The 16,568-nt window shown below is 41.7% G+C and overlaps 2 protein-coding genes across 2 annotated transcripts in view; one reads left to right on the forward strand and one right to left on the reverse strand.

The window, feature by feature from the left end:
• Window positions 1–8,888, forward strand: part of unc80 (unc-80 homolog (C. elegans)) — a 78,708-nt gene extending 69,820 nt beyond the window's left edge. Inside the window, exons 60-67 of the mRNA XM_085398814.1 lie at window positions 58–237; window positions 337–484; window positions 2,329–2,385; window positions 3,406–3,484; window positions 4,327–4,432; window positions 4,769–4,789; window positions 5,030–5,244; window positions 6,074–8,888. Of these exons, the coding sequence (XP_085254940.1) occupies window positions 58–237; window positions 337–484; window positions 2,329–2,385; window positions 3,406–3,484; window positions 4,327–4,432; window positions 4,769–4,789; window positions 5,030–5,244; window positions 6,074–6,574 (1,307 nt within the window). The 3' untranslated portion in view covers window positions 6,575–8,888. The remainder of the gene's footprint in view (window positions 1–57; window positions 238–336; window positions 485–2,328; window positions 2,386–3,405; window positions 3,485–4,326; window positions 4,433–4,768; window positions 4,790–5,029; window positions 5,245–6,073) is intronic.
• A 1,311-nt stretch (window positions 8,889–10,199) lies between these two features.
• Window positions 10,200–13,940, reverse strand: LOC146641958 (high-affinity choline transporter 1-like). The gene is made up of 8 exons (XM_085398793.1): window positions 13,757–13,940; window positions 13,478–13,591; window positions 13,056–13,211; window positions 12,466–12,614; window positions 12,181–12,324; window positions 11,353–11,506; window positions 10,810–11,024; window positions 10,200–10,724 (listed from the first exon to the last, which is right to left on the reverse strand). Exons 1-8 carry the CDS (start codon window positions 13,938–13,940, stop codon window positions 10,200–10,202), a joined length of 1,641 nt encoding a protein of 546 aa, XP_085254919.1.
• Window positions 13,941–16,568: the final 2,628 nt, after the last annotated feature.

Below are 16,568 nucleotides of genomic sequence, written 5' to 3' on the forward strand. Positions count from 1 at the left end.
GTTTTCAAATAGAAGCTATCAACTCTGCAGTCACGTATGGCGTTTCCCACCCCACAGCATATCAGGGCAAGACATCCATCAGCACGGTGGGCACCTCCACGTCAGCCTACCGCCTCAGTTTGGCCACAATGTCGCGATCCAACACAGGCACTGGAACAGTTTGGGAGCAGGACAGCCAACCGTCACGGCAGCCCTCACAGGACACGCTCAGCCGTACCGACGAGGACGATGAAGAGAGTCAGAAACACTGTTCCCTTGTTTTCACCAGCTATTCTCACTCATTCCTGTTCACTTCCTTTAAAGTGAACTCACCACTCTACGTTCCTCTCGCTGCAGTTGACTCCATGAGCATTCCCAGCGTGGTGAGCGAGCACGAAGCCTTCATGCCCAGGGTGATGTCACAGCGCCGTTTCTCCAGCCACGCCACTGGCTCGGCGGCCTCTCAGCCCGAGGCCCCCCGCACCACCATGTTGCCCAGCCACAGGTAACATTTCCCACTGAACCTGGGAGCCACAGATAAGCACTTATGTAAAACAGTCACACCTAGTTCAGTGAAAATCTTTTTTTAATTCAATCTGTTTAGTCTTTATCGGTTAAAAAACAAACAAAAAATGGTGGTTTAGTAGTTAGTTGTTAGCTGCAATATGCAAGTTGTTCTTCCTGTACTTGAAAAGTAAAGATGAAATGGTGTGAAGGCAGAAATAATCTCACTAGCCATTAAAAGGCGATGTCAGACCGAGTGAAAGGGAGAAAACAAAAGGGCTGAAAAATAGAGCTAACTGCAGATCCTGCATGATCAAACAGCCAGCTTTATAACAGGAAACAAAGGAGTAAAAAGGCCTACAGTGACCAGCTCTGTTTAACCTGCATTAAGGCACCAGTCACCTGGAAACCAGTTGTTCTGAACTATCTGTTTTCCTTGACCAGCAAATGGTTACAGGCTGTCACTAGGTCACAAAATTCCCCCCTGTACCATCCAGTGTTTTCACCAGTCTCTCTCCAGGGGTTAACTGACATTCGTGAGTCCTTATATTAATGCTATGATTAGTATTCCTTATATTCAGAAAAGAATTGTTCCTTTTTCATTTATTAATTACAAAGCTTTGGCAAAACATTAGCTGGATTCAGCTGTGCTGATCACAATAGTTACAGGCCACATCGGTGCCACATGCAGTTACATTAGGGAGGTACACATCAGGTTAATGCAGAAGAGGATTAGGGCCACTAATAAGAAATGGGGAGTGTCTTTTGGATTTTTTATCCCTCAGAATTCTGAGAAGAAAAAAATTAATTCTGACTTTGTTCTCAGAATTCAGAGAAAAAAGTCAGAATTTGAACATTAATCTTAGTCACGAGATTAATTCTGACATTTATCTCAAAACTCTGAGTGGAAAAAGTCTGAATCCTGACAATAATTTCAGTATTCTGAGAAGATAGTAATCATTTTTATATAACTCTTTGTCATGAGATTAATTTTGACATTAATCTCAGAAGTTTGATTTCTTAGATCAATCAAAGAATTCTACAAAAACAGTCAATCAGGAGATTAATTCTGACATTTGTCCCCCCAGTAATTTTTTTCAGGGGCCCTGAAAAAGTCCTAATCCTGCATAGGTTTTGGTGCAGTTTTAGAGGGGCTTGTGCTTACCACATAGTGTAGCTACAGTGCAAATTTCTAACTGAAACATATGTCGTCAGTTATAGACGTCAGAGGCTTACAGCGAGTTTATGCTTCACAATCAAGGCTCCTGAGTGCCTGACGTACATCTCCTTTGTAATGTCATGTTCCAGGATTTTATTAATATGTTTCTACACTTGCGATCTATGAATGCAGGTTGCTAACCAATAAAAAAATCAGCTGATAGCTTCACTCTCAAATACGTTGACTCTTGACTACAAAAAGCTAAAGTGTCTAAACTTCACAGCTATATTTGAGAACCACTGTGCTTCTATCCTGCTGGTTAAACTAATGAGATTATTTCTGTTTTCAGAGCAGCTTTCATGAAATGTTCAACTCTTTCCTGTTTATTATGTAACATGTAGAGCCGACCGATGGACGAGAAATCAACCAGTCATATTCCACAACCACAGTCATATTTATCTATGTATATCTCTGTTGATTTATCATGTTTTTTATTAAGCAGTGTTAAGACTCTGTTTCATGGTAAGAATGTTAAAAATCAAAAGTCTGCTCTGCCTTTGGTTACTTTTGGTTAGAGGAAACACCCTGGCTTATATAAACCCTGCTAAGGAAGGGGCTCAGGGTGGTGATGGATCTCACTACACTCCCTAAACTCCCATTTTCCCGCTTCGCCCCCCTTTTTACAGTGAACCCAATGTGCTAGATGAGTCCCAGGGTCTTCTGCAGGAGGGTAACCTCTCTAGGTACAGTGGCCCTCTCTCTGTCTGTGTCCCGTTGGTGCATTCTTGCATCTGTCTGCCACTGGGAGGGGCATCACCTCAGGACGGCCACCTCTATCGGCCGCCTCACTGTTGATCACTCATCCGCATCGAATCAAATCGCCTCGGCCAGTCACACCTCCGCCCCCCCACCTCCCACTTACCCGTCTCTATCTCTTTCTGTGTGGGTCTAATGTGCCTTGTCTCTATCCCCTTAACCCCCCTCACTTCCCCTTGAGCTCCACACTGACCCTCATCTTCTCAGCTCATCCGCTGTGCTATCCTAACCAGGCCCCCTCCCCCTTTTACAAAAAAAAAAAATGTTAAAAAGGGTCTCAGAGCCCCTGGGGCCAGGGAGCTCTGCCTCTGTTCTTTCTCTGTTAGCTGTGGTTCTTTACAGTTAATGTGCCATCACTAAAGTCAGCCTCTCATCGGTGCCATGGTGTTTCATACTGTTTACGTGTCTATCAGGCTTTTCGCTGATCAAATTGGGCGTCCTATTGTGGATACCAATCTGGAGGGGCACGAGGGAACTGGGGTGGCAACACAAAAAAATACAAACAATGGACACTTTAGTTGTTGTTTTTTGTTTAGAAGCTAACTTTAAATATGCCATATGACTGTTTCATGGTTAGATGGGGACATTTCAGGTGTTTCAGGGGCATTTGTAGCACAAAAAACAAGACAAGTTGCTTTGTCAGGATTGCCACTCCAGGCCCTACTACTCCCCTGTTGTGTTTTCAGTGTTTGAATCATGGCAGCACTGTTATTCTTTTCCGTACTGTGATTGGGTGTCTTGTAGCACACTGTGTGTATTGTGTAGTGAGTGAATGGGTAGAGTAGCAGCGACATCTTATTGTGATCAAAGTTGCGTTTATCGACGGTTGGGTAATCTTTGCTTTTCAGTCCCTTTATGGTGACGTATTTCTGTGTGTTTTGCGTGAATGTGCGCACGTGAATGTGTGTGTGTGTGTGTGTGTGTCTCTTTATGACTGACTGCATCAGGGTGGCCAGTGTGCAGAGCGAACCAGGTCAGAACCTCCTGATCCAGCCCCCGTTAGGAAGAAAGCGAGGACTCAGACAGGTGTGGACATCACCTTTTTTCATGTGTCCCATGTGTCCATGTAACTTGATGGCATTGAGTATGTGCTATCTTAATTCACATTTAAGCAAATACATTACAAGAAAATAGAATTTAAAAGTATTTTTAGACACACACATAAAATAAAAGAAATTCACTTCAGTTCAGTTTTATTTATATAGCGCCAAATCCCAAAAACAGTTGCCTCAAGGTGCTTTATATTGTAAGGTAAGGACCAATACAATAATACAAATAAACACACAAAACTCCAACAATCATACGAGCCCCTGTGAGCAAGAGCTCAACTGTGGGAAGGAAAAACTCTGTTTTAACAAGAAGAAACTTCTAGCAGAACCAGGCTCAGGGAGGAGTGGCGTCTGCGCAAACAGTCGGGGTTGATTATCAATCAAGTTATCAAAATAAGCCACCCTAAAAATGCTTAAACAATGTGGGGATAAAAAAGACAAAGTCTTTGAAGCAATATAGATTTATATTATTTTAATATATTTTTCATTTTATATATTTATATTTTTCAGACGTCTAATAAGTTTGTTATATTGTTACAATCACTGTTGTGGTCATTTTAATAATATATAGAACTTTCTTCTGTATTATGTTCATGTTTATTATTATAAATCATTATTATTATTTTTTAAATAGATGTGGAAATGTATTTATTTTAAATAATTCAGTCATTCTTGGGTTGTGTCCCGTTACAGGTGTTACATAAACCTGTTTTTAAAAAGCATTTTATTTACTAAAAAGACGAGGAAGACATCACACATAGGCGCTACAATACAGTGGGCAGGCTAACCATCTTGTGGATTTTCTTAAATTTCCCGTAGATGCGACGCCCCCTGCTGTCCATTCCAAAAACCGAACCACGCGGTCGATCTGGAGCGAGGCTTTCTACAACACGCAGGAGCATCCAGCCCAAGAACAAACCACTGGGTAACAGCACACATGCTTTCATCTGTCTTTTCTTAGATGAGGGATGATGAAAGCGCATCATGTGTTTTAAAACTCTGAAACAGGATGCGTGACTATCTTTAAAAGTAACAGCAAAACTCACCCTGCACTTCAGATCAAGCACACAATCCAAATCCAGACTTACAAACACTTATACCTGTAACAGTACTTTATTTATTGTCAGTGTGCTGACTTGAACTGACCCGTCCTCCCCATTCACGACCTCTGTGTTTGTTCCAATGCTGTTTGCTGTACCACCTGCCACCAGACTGACTCTTCTCACTCTGTTCTGTCTCATGCTTTTGTTTCGAAATAAAGAAACTTTATTGGACTGTGAAGGTGAGACACAACTCGTAACCCTTCCTCTCCACCCTGCAACGGCTCGTCCCTTTTATCTGCAACCTCACCCAATAGGACGCTCTGCATGTCTGTCTTGCATTACCCCCCCAATCCCCTGCCTCCCCCTCTCCCATCCCCTCCCTGCCTCCACTCTCTTTGGTGGTGCTAATGTGTTAGCGAGTCGCTAGCTGGCGCTATCGTCTCTGTTTTGACCACGTGCGCATGCATGTCTGCCCACAGCGCATGGAGACCAAAAGAGGTCAGTCACCTTTACAGAGAATCAAGGCCAGCAGGCATCCACGGGGGCAAGCAAGCCTCCAACTCCCAGCACTGTGGACCCACCGGGCGAAGGCAGAGGGACGAGTCCTGCCCCATCAAAGTCCCCAACCCTGGAAGTACCCCCCACCTCTTCAGCCATGATCTTGGCTGACCTGCACAGACCTACAAATGCACAGGTAGGACCAGCTGAAGGAGGAAATGCAGAATGCTGTGGACATTAAATAAAATAAATAAAACTATAGTACTAAGTGTTACCTACATTTATTTCATCTTCTTCTTACCATCGCCATGTTTTATACCATGTCATGTTGTGGTATAAACAATACAACTGAAGTACTTACATAGTTGGTTCACTAAAAAAATCCTATTTTTTTTTTTGTAGCAGTATCTACTGATTTATATTCACCAGCTTTTTGATTAGGTACACTTTGCTAGTACTGGGTCGGACTGCCTTTTGTCTTCAGAACCACTTAATTCTTTGTGGTATAGATTCAACCCAGTGGTGCTCTGGATTGAGATCTGATGACTATGGGGGCCGTTTGAGTACAGAGAACTCAGTTTGAGATGATTTTCTGTTTTTCAGCTCATCCCCTGTAAAACTCCAGAGATGGTTGTTTACGAAAAATCTTAGCAGTTTCTGAAACGCTCAGACCAGCAACAACATGCCACATTCAAAGTCATTTAAATCACCTTTCTTCCTCATTCTGATGCTCAGTTTCAACTTCAGCAAGTCGTCTTCACGATGTGTACATGCCTAAATATAAAGGGTTGATCGATTAGATATTTGTGCTAGCAAGTAGTTGAACAACTGTACCTAACAAAGTGGCCAGTGAGTGGACCTAGTATTGAGCCCTGTGGCACGCCTTTACGGCCTTCAAACCAGAATGATGACCATCTGCAGCTATTCCTCTAATTTTAAGGAGATAAAAATATAATTTTATGTCATTTATGTGTGAAGTAGCCCTTTAAAAGCTAAACTACAGGAGCAGGTGTATTCCCACACAGGTCCCTCAAGCATTAAGCAGCAAGGAGAAGAGAGAGCAGTGGGGGCTACGCAGCAGCCTCTCCCCTCCCCCATCCATCTCCCGGCCTTCCACTCCAACACCCCCATCCCGAACCTGCTCCCCTCTCCCCCTCTCCAGAACCTGCTCCCCTCTCCCTTTGTCCCGCACCTCCTCTCCTCTTCCACCGCCACTCCCAGTGCTGAGCACAGCACCCGCTCCGGGTCCACCGCCGCCACCTCCATTACCACCAACTCATCTTGCTGCTGCTCCTCCTCCTCCACCACCCCCGGGGCCTTCTAGGATCAGAGAGAGCCCCGGGGACGAGGACACAACCGCCCTGCTGCCGCGCAGCGACACCCTGCTGCACCTCAGCGAGGACGACGGCACCGAGAACCCGCTTCTCACCCCGCTGCTGTCCCCTCCTCCCCCCCGCCGGTCGCCCCGCCGCTCTCCCCTCCCCCTCTCACCCGTCGACCTGGACCTGGATGAGTCCCACGTGTGAGAGAGGTGACGGATGGATGTTTTTTCTATCCAGATGCTCTATAAAACACAAAAAGTAAAGTTTTTGGTTTTACTGAAAGTCTTAAACAGTTTGAAAGGACAGGACTGTTTTGACTTTACGTCTCCTAAATGAAGAAAACTCCTTCCTCTGTCTGAAATATGACAAATCAGAGTCACTCTCTTATCTTCTCTGTCCTCAGACTGAGGGCTGAATGTATGTTACAGCAGCAATCGACATAAGGTCTCATCTCTGGTCCTCACCAAGAGCAGAAATGTTTTTTCAGCAACGATATCAAATACCTATTTAAGATAAGAGAAAGGATTATTTAACTCAGTAATGACTATTTAAAATAGAAAATATGTCTATATTGAAAAAGGAGATGATATAACATGTGATGTGGTGCAGATTTGTATAAACGTTATAAAGAGCCATTCTAAAGATAAAGTGAGTGACTTATCTTAGCACCTTTATTTGAAATGGAGTAAAGGGAATAAATATATAACACAGCATATGTATTTTAATCACATAGAAGTGGAGTATGACATGTTGTAATCCAGAAGTCTATGAGATTTTATATTTTAGAAAGAGATGTTTTTTTCTGTCATTTGCACTTCAAAATGTTCATAAAGTCGAATACACGTGTTTCCAGCTAAAACTCCATCATGTCCAGTGCTTTGTTAAGTGATGATGTTTGTAAAGTAAACATCTTGATGTGGATAAAAACTTTTCCATCAACTCTGCTAAAAAATAAAAGTTTAGGATAAATCAGAGACGCTCAACAGGATAACCGAAACAAATTCAACACAATTTTGACTTTTTGTGGTTTTAGCGTGGATGCAATCTGAAAGGCTAACGCTAAACTGTAAACATGGTCACATGACTTTTTCATGTGAGAAGATGTTGCGCCGTCTAATCGTGCTCCCTGTATTACAGCACAGTCTCACAGCAGCTTATGAAGTAGTTGCGACCTTTGTGTTCATGTATATGCACCTCGTATTTTCACGTTTAAAAGGAGAGAAAAAATCCACAGTTGCACAGATTGACAGAGTTACATGGATGTGAGAGATTACTGGGGTTGCAGTAGTTGGAGGAATGGAACAGATTGCAGAAATTGGTAGCAGGGATATTAGGGGTTGTAGGAATTGTGAGGGTTGCAGAGATGGGAGGGATTGCAAGGGTTGTAACGGCTGCAGGAATAGGAGAGACTATGGCACGGACCACAGTGTGCACCATAACTGGAGAGAAAATCATGGTGACCAATCAGGAACTTTGTATGGTAGACCCTCCCACAGCCTCTGTCATCCCAGGCTTCATCTTTGGGGCCTGGCTGTGGAAACACAGCAAAAAACTAACCAATTCCCCTTTTAAATGTAGAGACACTACATTTGAATGTGTTTTATCTGTTTGTTAGTTTTAGGAAGAAGGCAGTAGATTGCGGCTTCACCGGTAGATAAATAAACCAACACCGGTTGTGCTATCGCCATCATCATGCAGTCATAATGTCCTACCATTGTCTCATTGAGTTCAGCTCTAACTCTAAAGTGTATGTTGTGCACAATATTTTATTTGGGACCAAAGACTGTATCTTTACATAGCAGTTATATATGTAAGAAAAAGGCATATAATATTTACAGAGACACTTGTCCTGGTGTTCGTCATGCTGTTCTGTTTGTGTCTGTGATGTCTTCTATTCAGAGCAGTGGGGACGGGATGTCTCTTATCTTTATTGCAACTGTGACGATGCAGTAGATAGACGTTACCTCGTTTCTCATTTCATGCCTTAACAGAGACGTCTGCATACATCGGTTTATTTAGTCCACTGAGAACCTCATACCTCCAGGAGTATCCACTGAAACAGTCCCGCAGTAACGTCAGGTTGTTTTCTGTCTGCCGTGTTCGTGACACTCAGCTGCTTGCTGTGGCCTCCACACTCAAACCTCTCTGTGTGCTGTCAGGTCACAGAAGACAAAACTTTGTGCCATAACTCACACCAGTGCACTGTGAGTGTTTTATTGTTGGCTGCTTGTCTTTCTTTTTTCTGTGTCATGATTTGTGAAAAATTATGTAATCATTTTGGTTACGCAGAGACTCAAGTTACGCAGAGGGAATGATGCATTTCTTAAAGGGGGTTGTCGTTGTGTCGTCTAAATCCACGCAGCTCTGCAAATTCTTCATTTGATGTTTCTAAATGCATATCACGCCAAGCCTAGAGTGTAAAGACGCATCGGCATATTTATTGTTGAGGGTCGCTGGGTTTGTCACTCCCTTTAAATGTAACATGTCTGTGTCGAATGATGTCTTCTTTGTGCAAAGATTAAATAATAAAGCTTCACTATATCAGAATATTTCCTAAATATCTAAATAAATGGATATTGTTTACACTGTTTTTCAGCTTTGTCTGGGGGTTTTTAAATGGAGGTTTCTGTCATTTTCAGTTCTTGCTTTGAAAATAGCTCAGCAAGATGACTGACAACTTTTTTAAATAGGGTCAGGTTTCTTTCTTTTTTTTTTTTACAGTAGCTCTGAGAGGTCAAACACACTGCGACATAAGAAAATAAAAGCATATATAATATAAAAATGCTGCAAAAACTTTAAAAAAATCAAGAACACAATGGGTGTGTTTTTGGGGAGACAATAACGTGACAGACGAGCTAACAATGAACAGCTAATGGAAAACGTACTGACACTATTATATTAATCATATGTTTAAAACACTTTATGTTCATCTTTTTATTCCTCACAACATCAATGAATCCTCTGCTTCTTCTAAGCCTGTGTCACTGTAAGCCTACACTTGTTTTTGGTTTCTGTCACTTCCGTAGCTGGTCCGTCACATTATTGTGTCCCCAAAAACACATCCATTACGTTTTGTGATATTTTCTTCTATTTTTCTACTTCCTTCGTGTTTTATTCGACTTTTGCTGAGTTTTTTTCTACTTCTATTGTGGTTTACTGTTGTCATTTTTTTTAAGTTCCAGTGTGTTTAACCTCTCAGGGTCATTGTATTTTTCCCTTAACAAATGCAATCATTTAAAAAGTGCACTTTGAATTTACTTGGTTAACCTCTCTGATATTAAAATTTATAGCATAAGCGTGAGAAATGTGCAAAAAATGAGGAATCAGAGAGGGGGCAAACTTTTTCACAGTATGGAATTTTATATTGCACAACTTAATGACATAAACAGATTTAAAGTATAACATGCCCACTGATTAGTACGACATATTTATTATTGAAATGTCAACAGTAAAATAGCTATTTACTCAAGTTTAACTAACAATCAGTTCATTATTAGCAGTGGTTGTTATACGGAGTTACCCACACAAATAGTGATATACACAAATATGCTGCTGTTACAGCAGAGCAGATATTTCTCTTAAATAATGATTAAAAAAAAAAACATGTAAAATGTGCTCTAAGCAGCTTGGTGGGGATTAATTGTTTTCTGACTCAAGGTAATTGTAAACATAATGTTTAACTAGCTGTGAAGTAAAAGGCATTTGTTCATTTTATTTTGCATAACAACAAAAGTAATCCAGAAATCAGGCAACATTGCCATTACCAATGTGCATCATTTAATATAGCAGAAGTGCTGAAGACTTGAAAATGTAGGAAAAAAAGATAAACTTAGCATCTTGTGTCCAACATCGGTTCAGATGCATGTTTATCATTTTCACCGAGTCTGGCGCCATCTGCTGGTGCTGTTTCTTCTTGAGTCTTCACCCTGAACAGGTCCCACCTCTCTGGGAGGATCCCCTTGTTGAACAAGAGCGATGTCGCATAAGAAAATACCAGGATGGTGACCAGAGAGGACAGCATGCAAGTGGTCTTGAAAGGCCAGCGCTGCACATAAACACCATCCTCCAGAGAGCAGCCAGGGAAACGCAGGATGGCGGGAAGGTTGAACACCGGCTCGCCACACAGCACTCTCATCACAAAGGCAACAACGTAACCTGCCACAGCCCCGTAGGCATTGGATGATCCGACGAAGAGGATGCAGATCAGCTGGGGGAGCATGACGGTGTAGGTCAAGTCAGAGCTGAGGATCCAGAAGGCCAACGTTCTGCTGTCCAGGTAGGTGAGTGAGGTTCCTACAGTCCCTACGACCACTATGGAGAGGCGGATCACCCACTGCAGCTCTTTCTCTGATACCTAAACAGAACACCAAAGCTCATTTTTCCCAAAATATCAACACAAACTTTTAAGAACTCCGCATTCTGACCGACTTTGTTCCTACCTGATGCCTAACGAGGGTGTAGATGTTGGTGGTGAAGATGGAGGTTGCCGCCAGCAGGCACGAGTCAGTGGATGACATGGCAGCGCCGGCGATGGCTCCCATGGCGACAACGAAAACAGCGGTGGGGGTAAGATGCAAAAGGATAATGGGCAACGCCATGGCAGCCTCTCCTCGCTCATAGGGTGAAGGTGAGCCATAAGAGGTCAGGTTCCAGTCTGAAGCATAAGAGGAAACATTATAATGTTTAAAGTTACTGAAATATGAGTCCTCCTGCTCCTTTCTGATCTCTGGATCATCTGAATCATTCTGCTGAAGGCTCATCGTGTATGGAAGCCCCTTTTTGCCAGATAAAATATAAATTCAAAATAAAATCTATGAAAACTATTTGGATGAGTAAAAAGAATATTAGTTAAGTTTTATGTGTAGTGTTTGAATTTTTTTTAGTAAATGATGTGCAGAGGGAAAAGGGTGAAATGGAGGCAGATGATCCGCTGTGGGGACAACTAAAGGGTTTAGCCGGAAGAAAGAAGACGTCAGGTGTACCTGTTGATGCTGCAACAGCTCCGATCAGCACAGGTGGAATTCCCAGAACAATGACCACACCTGCCGCTATGAAACAAATCATTCTGGCCGTGGCCGTGGAGCTGGAGGAGAGTGTCCTCTGATAGAAGTCCTGAAACGCCAAATTTCCAACACTCTGAAAACAAAGAGCAAACCCACAATCTACTATGTTCATTTTTTTAAGCTACTTTTTTTAAAACCGAGAGATTTTCTTGTGTTTTAGTAATTACCAGCATAAGAACTTATTGCTCACAGTTTGTTTTTAACAAATAAAAACATATACAGGGCCAAGAGTTTAAAAGCAAATCACACTCATGATGTAGATGTCTCAAAATGCCTGAGGGCAAGTATTGATTTTCAGCTTTGTCCTTGCGCACAGAGATTTCTCCAAATTTTCTGATTCCTTTGATGATATTATGCACTGTAAATGAGGAGAGATTTAAAGTTTTCATAATTTTACGTGAGTAAAATTTTTCTGAAATTGTTCTGAAATCTGTAGACAGGTTTTTGGAAATTGGTGAACCTCTGCCCATCTTTACTTCTGAGAAACTCTGTCTAACGAGACTTTTTTATACCCAATCACATTACTTACTTCTTGCCAGTTAACCTAATGTTCCTCCCGCTGTTTCTTTTTTATTGTACCTCTTATTTTTTCAGCCTTTTTGTTCAATTTGTTTATTAGCGACATATCAACTTTACACTTTATTTGATATAATCTTTTATATACAATGTTTTTGTTTTAATATAAGGTTTCAAGGACTTCAGATCTTATTAAATCATTAGAAACATTTTACTGTTATGTCATCTCACCATTGCGAGAAAATTATCGATCCATATCCACACGTCATCAGGCTCAAGGCGGCCGAGCCAGGGCGCCTGAAATGTGTGGTTGAAAGCCGTTTGACGGAGGTCGGTGTAGACATCACTCGCCAGAACGAAGGGAGCACACAACCACTGGAAAAAAAAAACAGAGTAAAGCTTTTGAGAAACGAATCTGCTTCAACTGTAACGTGCACTCTTTCTTGCGAGAGATAACTTTTACCTCTGGCGTGTTGGAAAAGCAGTCTTGTTTATGTGTTGTCACATTAAACTCACCAAGCTACAAAACACCAGTGATAACTGGATGACATCAGTAAAAGCAACTGAATAGAGACCTCCAAGAACTGTGTAGACGATGGCCACCGCAGCAGAGATCCAGATGCAGAGACTTAAGGGCAGATCGGAAAAGACGGAAAGTGTGACTCCTGTTGGGAGAAAAACACACATAATCGATACCTCTGAAAATCATGTTGACCATTATAAATATTTAAAGATACTCATGGCAAATACAGGCAATTAGAAGTTTTAAAACCTTCCAAAAAATAACAAAATAAGAGTTAAAAAAAAAAACAGAACACCTGTGTGTTGTATTGAAGAGACGGCAACTAAAGTTGAATGCTGTAGTTTGTGTAATACCAGTTTGGACCACTAGATGTTGCAGGCGAGCCAGTGTTACTGGTGAATACGCTCTTTAAGTGGGCAAATCCTTATGAGGATATAACCGTATTTAAAATATGAAGTTTAGAGGTAACTGGTAAAATGCTGCCCCCTGGTTGTGAAAATGTTTGGCTAAATTCTGCAGGGTAACTACAAAAAGCACCTTTAGGCAACACTTCTGAAAGGAAGTGTTTGTGTGTTTATATTACCCAAGGAAATCAGCGTGACAGGAACCCACATGACTTCACTTATGAAAGGGATGATGGCGAGAAGCCCGGTCAGTGTTGTCCCATACTTCCTCTGAAAGGGATCCATCATGGTGATGTAATTTTTATCCCGCATCGGCTTTGCGAAGAACAGACCACCTTTAGCAAAAGAGACAACAATCAAAGCAGTGCCGAAATTAGATTTCAGGTTATGTTCGATTCTTGTGGTTAAGAGTTTAGTGATCGCTGAGGAATGTCAAGGTATTCAAAATTTGCCTTTAAGAGAAGGGGACAGTTAAGAAAAAAATCTTAAGTAATGATAGAAGATAAGGACATATCCTGTATGAGTGGATCTTATTTTGAAGAAAATAGCCCATTTTAGGCATATTTTTGGAGGTAAATACTCCTCTGTAAGAGGTTCTTACCGATGATGAATGAAACTGATATTTGTAGAGGAATGAGAGCCCAGATTAACCCCTTTGTGGGGTCATAAACAGTCTCTGCAACTCCAATGATAAAGGCACCTCCAACCCAAGTAGCTGCAGCCGATCATACAAGACAGAGCACACACAAGTCTCACATTCATGGTACAAGTTACTACTTTTATAAAAGCAAACAGATATTGTTTCATTAAAAAAAAACAAAGCAAAATGTGTTTGAAGTTAGCACCAAATTACTGATCACACACTTCTACGTGAACTCACCTGTCATGGTGAAGACGCCCACTGCCAAGGTGACCCTCCGATTAGCCAAAAAAGAAACTTCCACCTGTCCACCAGCTGAATTTTTCTCCATCTTCTTAGATTTCAAAAAAGCCCAGATCCCAATCCCCAGCACCAACAAATAAAAGATGACCATCGTTATTAGACCAGATATATGGAGAGCCATCGTGAATTAAAATGATAATAATGATAAGTTGGAGCTGCTGAGACTTTTCCTGGTGGTTATAGAAGCAATAGAAGCTGCTCTTCAGCCGTGACGGAGGCCCTGAGTGAGACGCAGGGAGAGGAGAGTAAAGGAAGCTCGCTGCTCACCACAGGGAGGGTCAGACTGATGACCTTCTTCACACTGTGTAGCTGTATCAGACTGTATCAGACCCCCCCATCCCAACCACCCACACACACACACACACCCACCCACCCCCCGCGTACACACATCTGCACCACTGCTGTCCAAGGATGTGCTTTGTAATGCTCTAAGCTTGTAAAGATTATCTTCACAGTATGAAAACTTCAGCAAGGGTTTAAGCTATGACTGCTCAAAGCATCATGTTAAAAACAAAAGAAATCAGTTTAGACTTGAGAACAGGAATTGTTGATCTTCACAAAGCAGGAGATGGATATACATAGTTATAAAGAAACTCGTTGAGAACCACTGAGAACAAACAGAGGTAAGAAGCAAAAGATTTCAAAGACTGGAAAGAAAACTAGTGAGAGATGTGTCTAAAGATCTCAGAACAATTACCAAGACACTTGTGAATGACTTGTCCAAGTCAGGAATTGTAGGAAAATCACTAGAACCCTGCACAGACTGAGAAAAACACCACTTCTGCAGAAGAAACACATTCAGGCCAGACTGAAATATGCTAAGGACAACCCGATTATGATGCATACTGGAAGCACATCGGCACATGAGACAAAGCTAGAGCTGTTAGGCCACAGAGACACTGCTTGTGTTTGGAGAATGAAGGCAGAGGTGTACAACCCAAAGAACATTGTCCCCAGAGTGAAGCATGGTGGTGGGAGTATTATGCTGTGGGGATGCTTCAGTGTGTCTGGGACTGGGATTCTCATCAAGGTGGAAGGAATCATGAAGATTTTGCTGTTGTCTGCTGACGGGGAGCACCAGTGCCAAAGATGCCAGCAGGAACAACAAAGCTTGGGAAGGGCAGCCAATCAGAAGAAGATGAGCTTGAAGGGAGAGGATTAAACTGCTTGTTATAGAGAATGAAGGCCCAGAATAAGATAAATGAGGATTATTTTAAACTGTGAACCATACCTAAAGCTATGAATGCTTGTTTCCAGCACTTACAGTAAATAAATAAATACGAAAAACTTTCAGAGGGTTGACAGTTGACAATTTGAGTTATCATCAATTTAGTTACACAACTCAAAACTTCGAGTTACTTCTGAGTGAGTCAAAAATCCAAGTTTTCACACAAAGCGGCTCGAGTTAATTCAAGACCAAAACAACAGAGATTAAAAAGAAGAATAACAGAATCCCCTTAAATAATATTTGTTTACTGCAAACTGTGGGAAAAAATGTGCAACTAAACTCTGAAGTTGTTTTGTTAGTCTGCCACACACTTCACACTGTGAACTTTTTGTAAAAGTCTTTTATTACCGGCATATCTCTCAAGTGTCCTTGGCATTCTTCTGCTGAGATAGTTGCCTCGTCCTCATGTATGACTCGCGTGTTTCACCATCCTCTGGCTCTCGTTTGTGCAACACAGTTGCTATTTGAGAAACAAAAAACTTTATGCTTCGATAAGAACCCTGATGACTTGATACACACTGCGTCAGCAAGAAGCAAAGACACTGCAGGTCATGCAGATCATACATGTGCTAAAATTAACGTGTTTTTAATGATTAATAAACAGAAAAAATAAACTGATTTGCAAATAATGCGCATTAATGGTATGATTATGATGGAATAATCTGAATAAACAGACCTGCAAATCCTGCTGCACCTTGCTGAATCTCACAGGGTAAAGAAGCTGTGTCGGCTCTTCACAGAGCTCCATCACAGTGGGTTTCCTTGTGGGGGACTGTGTATTTTATTGAAATACCTGACTTCTTGTGCCTGAGTTCAAGGTCAGCTGTCTCTCTTTCACTCAGGGCTAGCGTCGTCATAGATTCTACACAATATCCTGCCAAAATGGGCTTTAGTCAAAGTCTGAGCAAGCGAGTGTTAAGACCTAGAACCCCGTGGGCAGCAGGGCAATATCAGCAAACTAAAATATAACATTTATCTTTTTAGAGTCTGTCTTCTGACAACTCTTCCAAATAAGCCATACTTGTTCAATTAATCAATCGTTTTTTAATTGCGCTGCATTGAACTTTAACACGCTAACTGAGGCCTGTAGAGTCTCAGCTGTAGCTCTTGGAAGTTTTGTAGTTTCTCTGAACATGGTCTTACTTTGGGGTGAATTTACTGGGACGTTCACTACTGGAAAGACTGCTTTTACAGAGGTGCTCATGCTGGCTGACAATCAGTTAATCAAGTGCGTTTGTTCAGCTACTCACCATCTATGGAAGCAGAGAGGGTGGAGTTAGCTTTTCACAGGAGTGCATATATGTACAGTTATAATGGTGGATGTTATATTTAACATAGCGAGAGTTTCAAATAATGAGGTCAGTGTCAGTGTAATCAAAACCTCAGATTTTTTAACTACTGTGATGGCACAGATTTAGAAAATATATGATTAATGACAGAAGATATGGTCATACCAGGCTCACAGCTCTGGCTGTGGGTACAGAAGCTCCACCCATGTGCTATCAAACCTTCTGCTTATGA

The sequence above is a fragment of the Rhamphochromis longiceps genome, linkage group LG23 (assembly GCF_057381845.1).
Source record: "Rhamphochromis longiceps isolate RC_006_pf linkage group LG23, R_longiceps_female_GT1.1, whole genome shotgun sequence".
Lineage (NCBI taxonomy): Eukaryota > Metazoa > Chordata > Actinopteri > Cichliformes > Cichlidae > Rhamphochromis > Rhamphochromis longiceps.

Bases quoted from the DNA above. Each gene is read 5' to 3' on its own strand.
- LOC146641958 (XM_085398793.1), bottom strand. From the start codon at position 13,940: ATGGCTCTCCATATATCTGGTCTAATAACGATGGTCATCTTTTATTTG. The intron at 13,212-13,477 runs GTAAGAACCTCT...CTTTTGCTAAAG, and splicing joins ATCAGTTTCATTCATCATCG to GTGGTCTGTTCTTCGCAAAG. The intron at 12,325-12,465 runs GTGAGTTTAATG...TTTTTTTTCCAG, and splicing joins CACTGGTGTTTTGTAGCTTG to TGGTTGTGTGCTCCCTTCGT.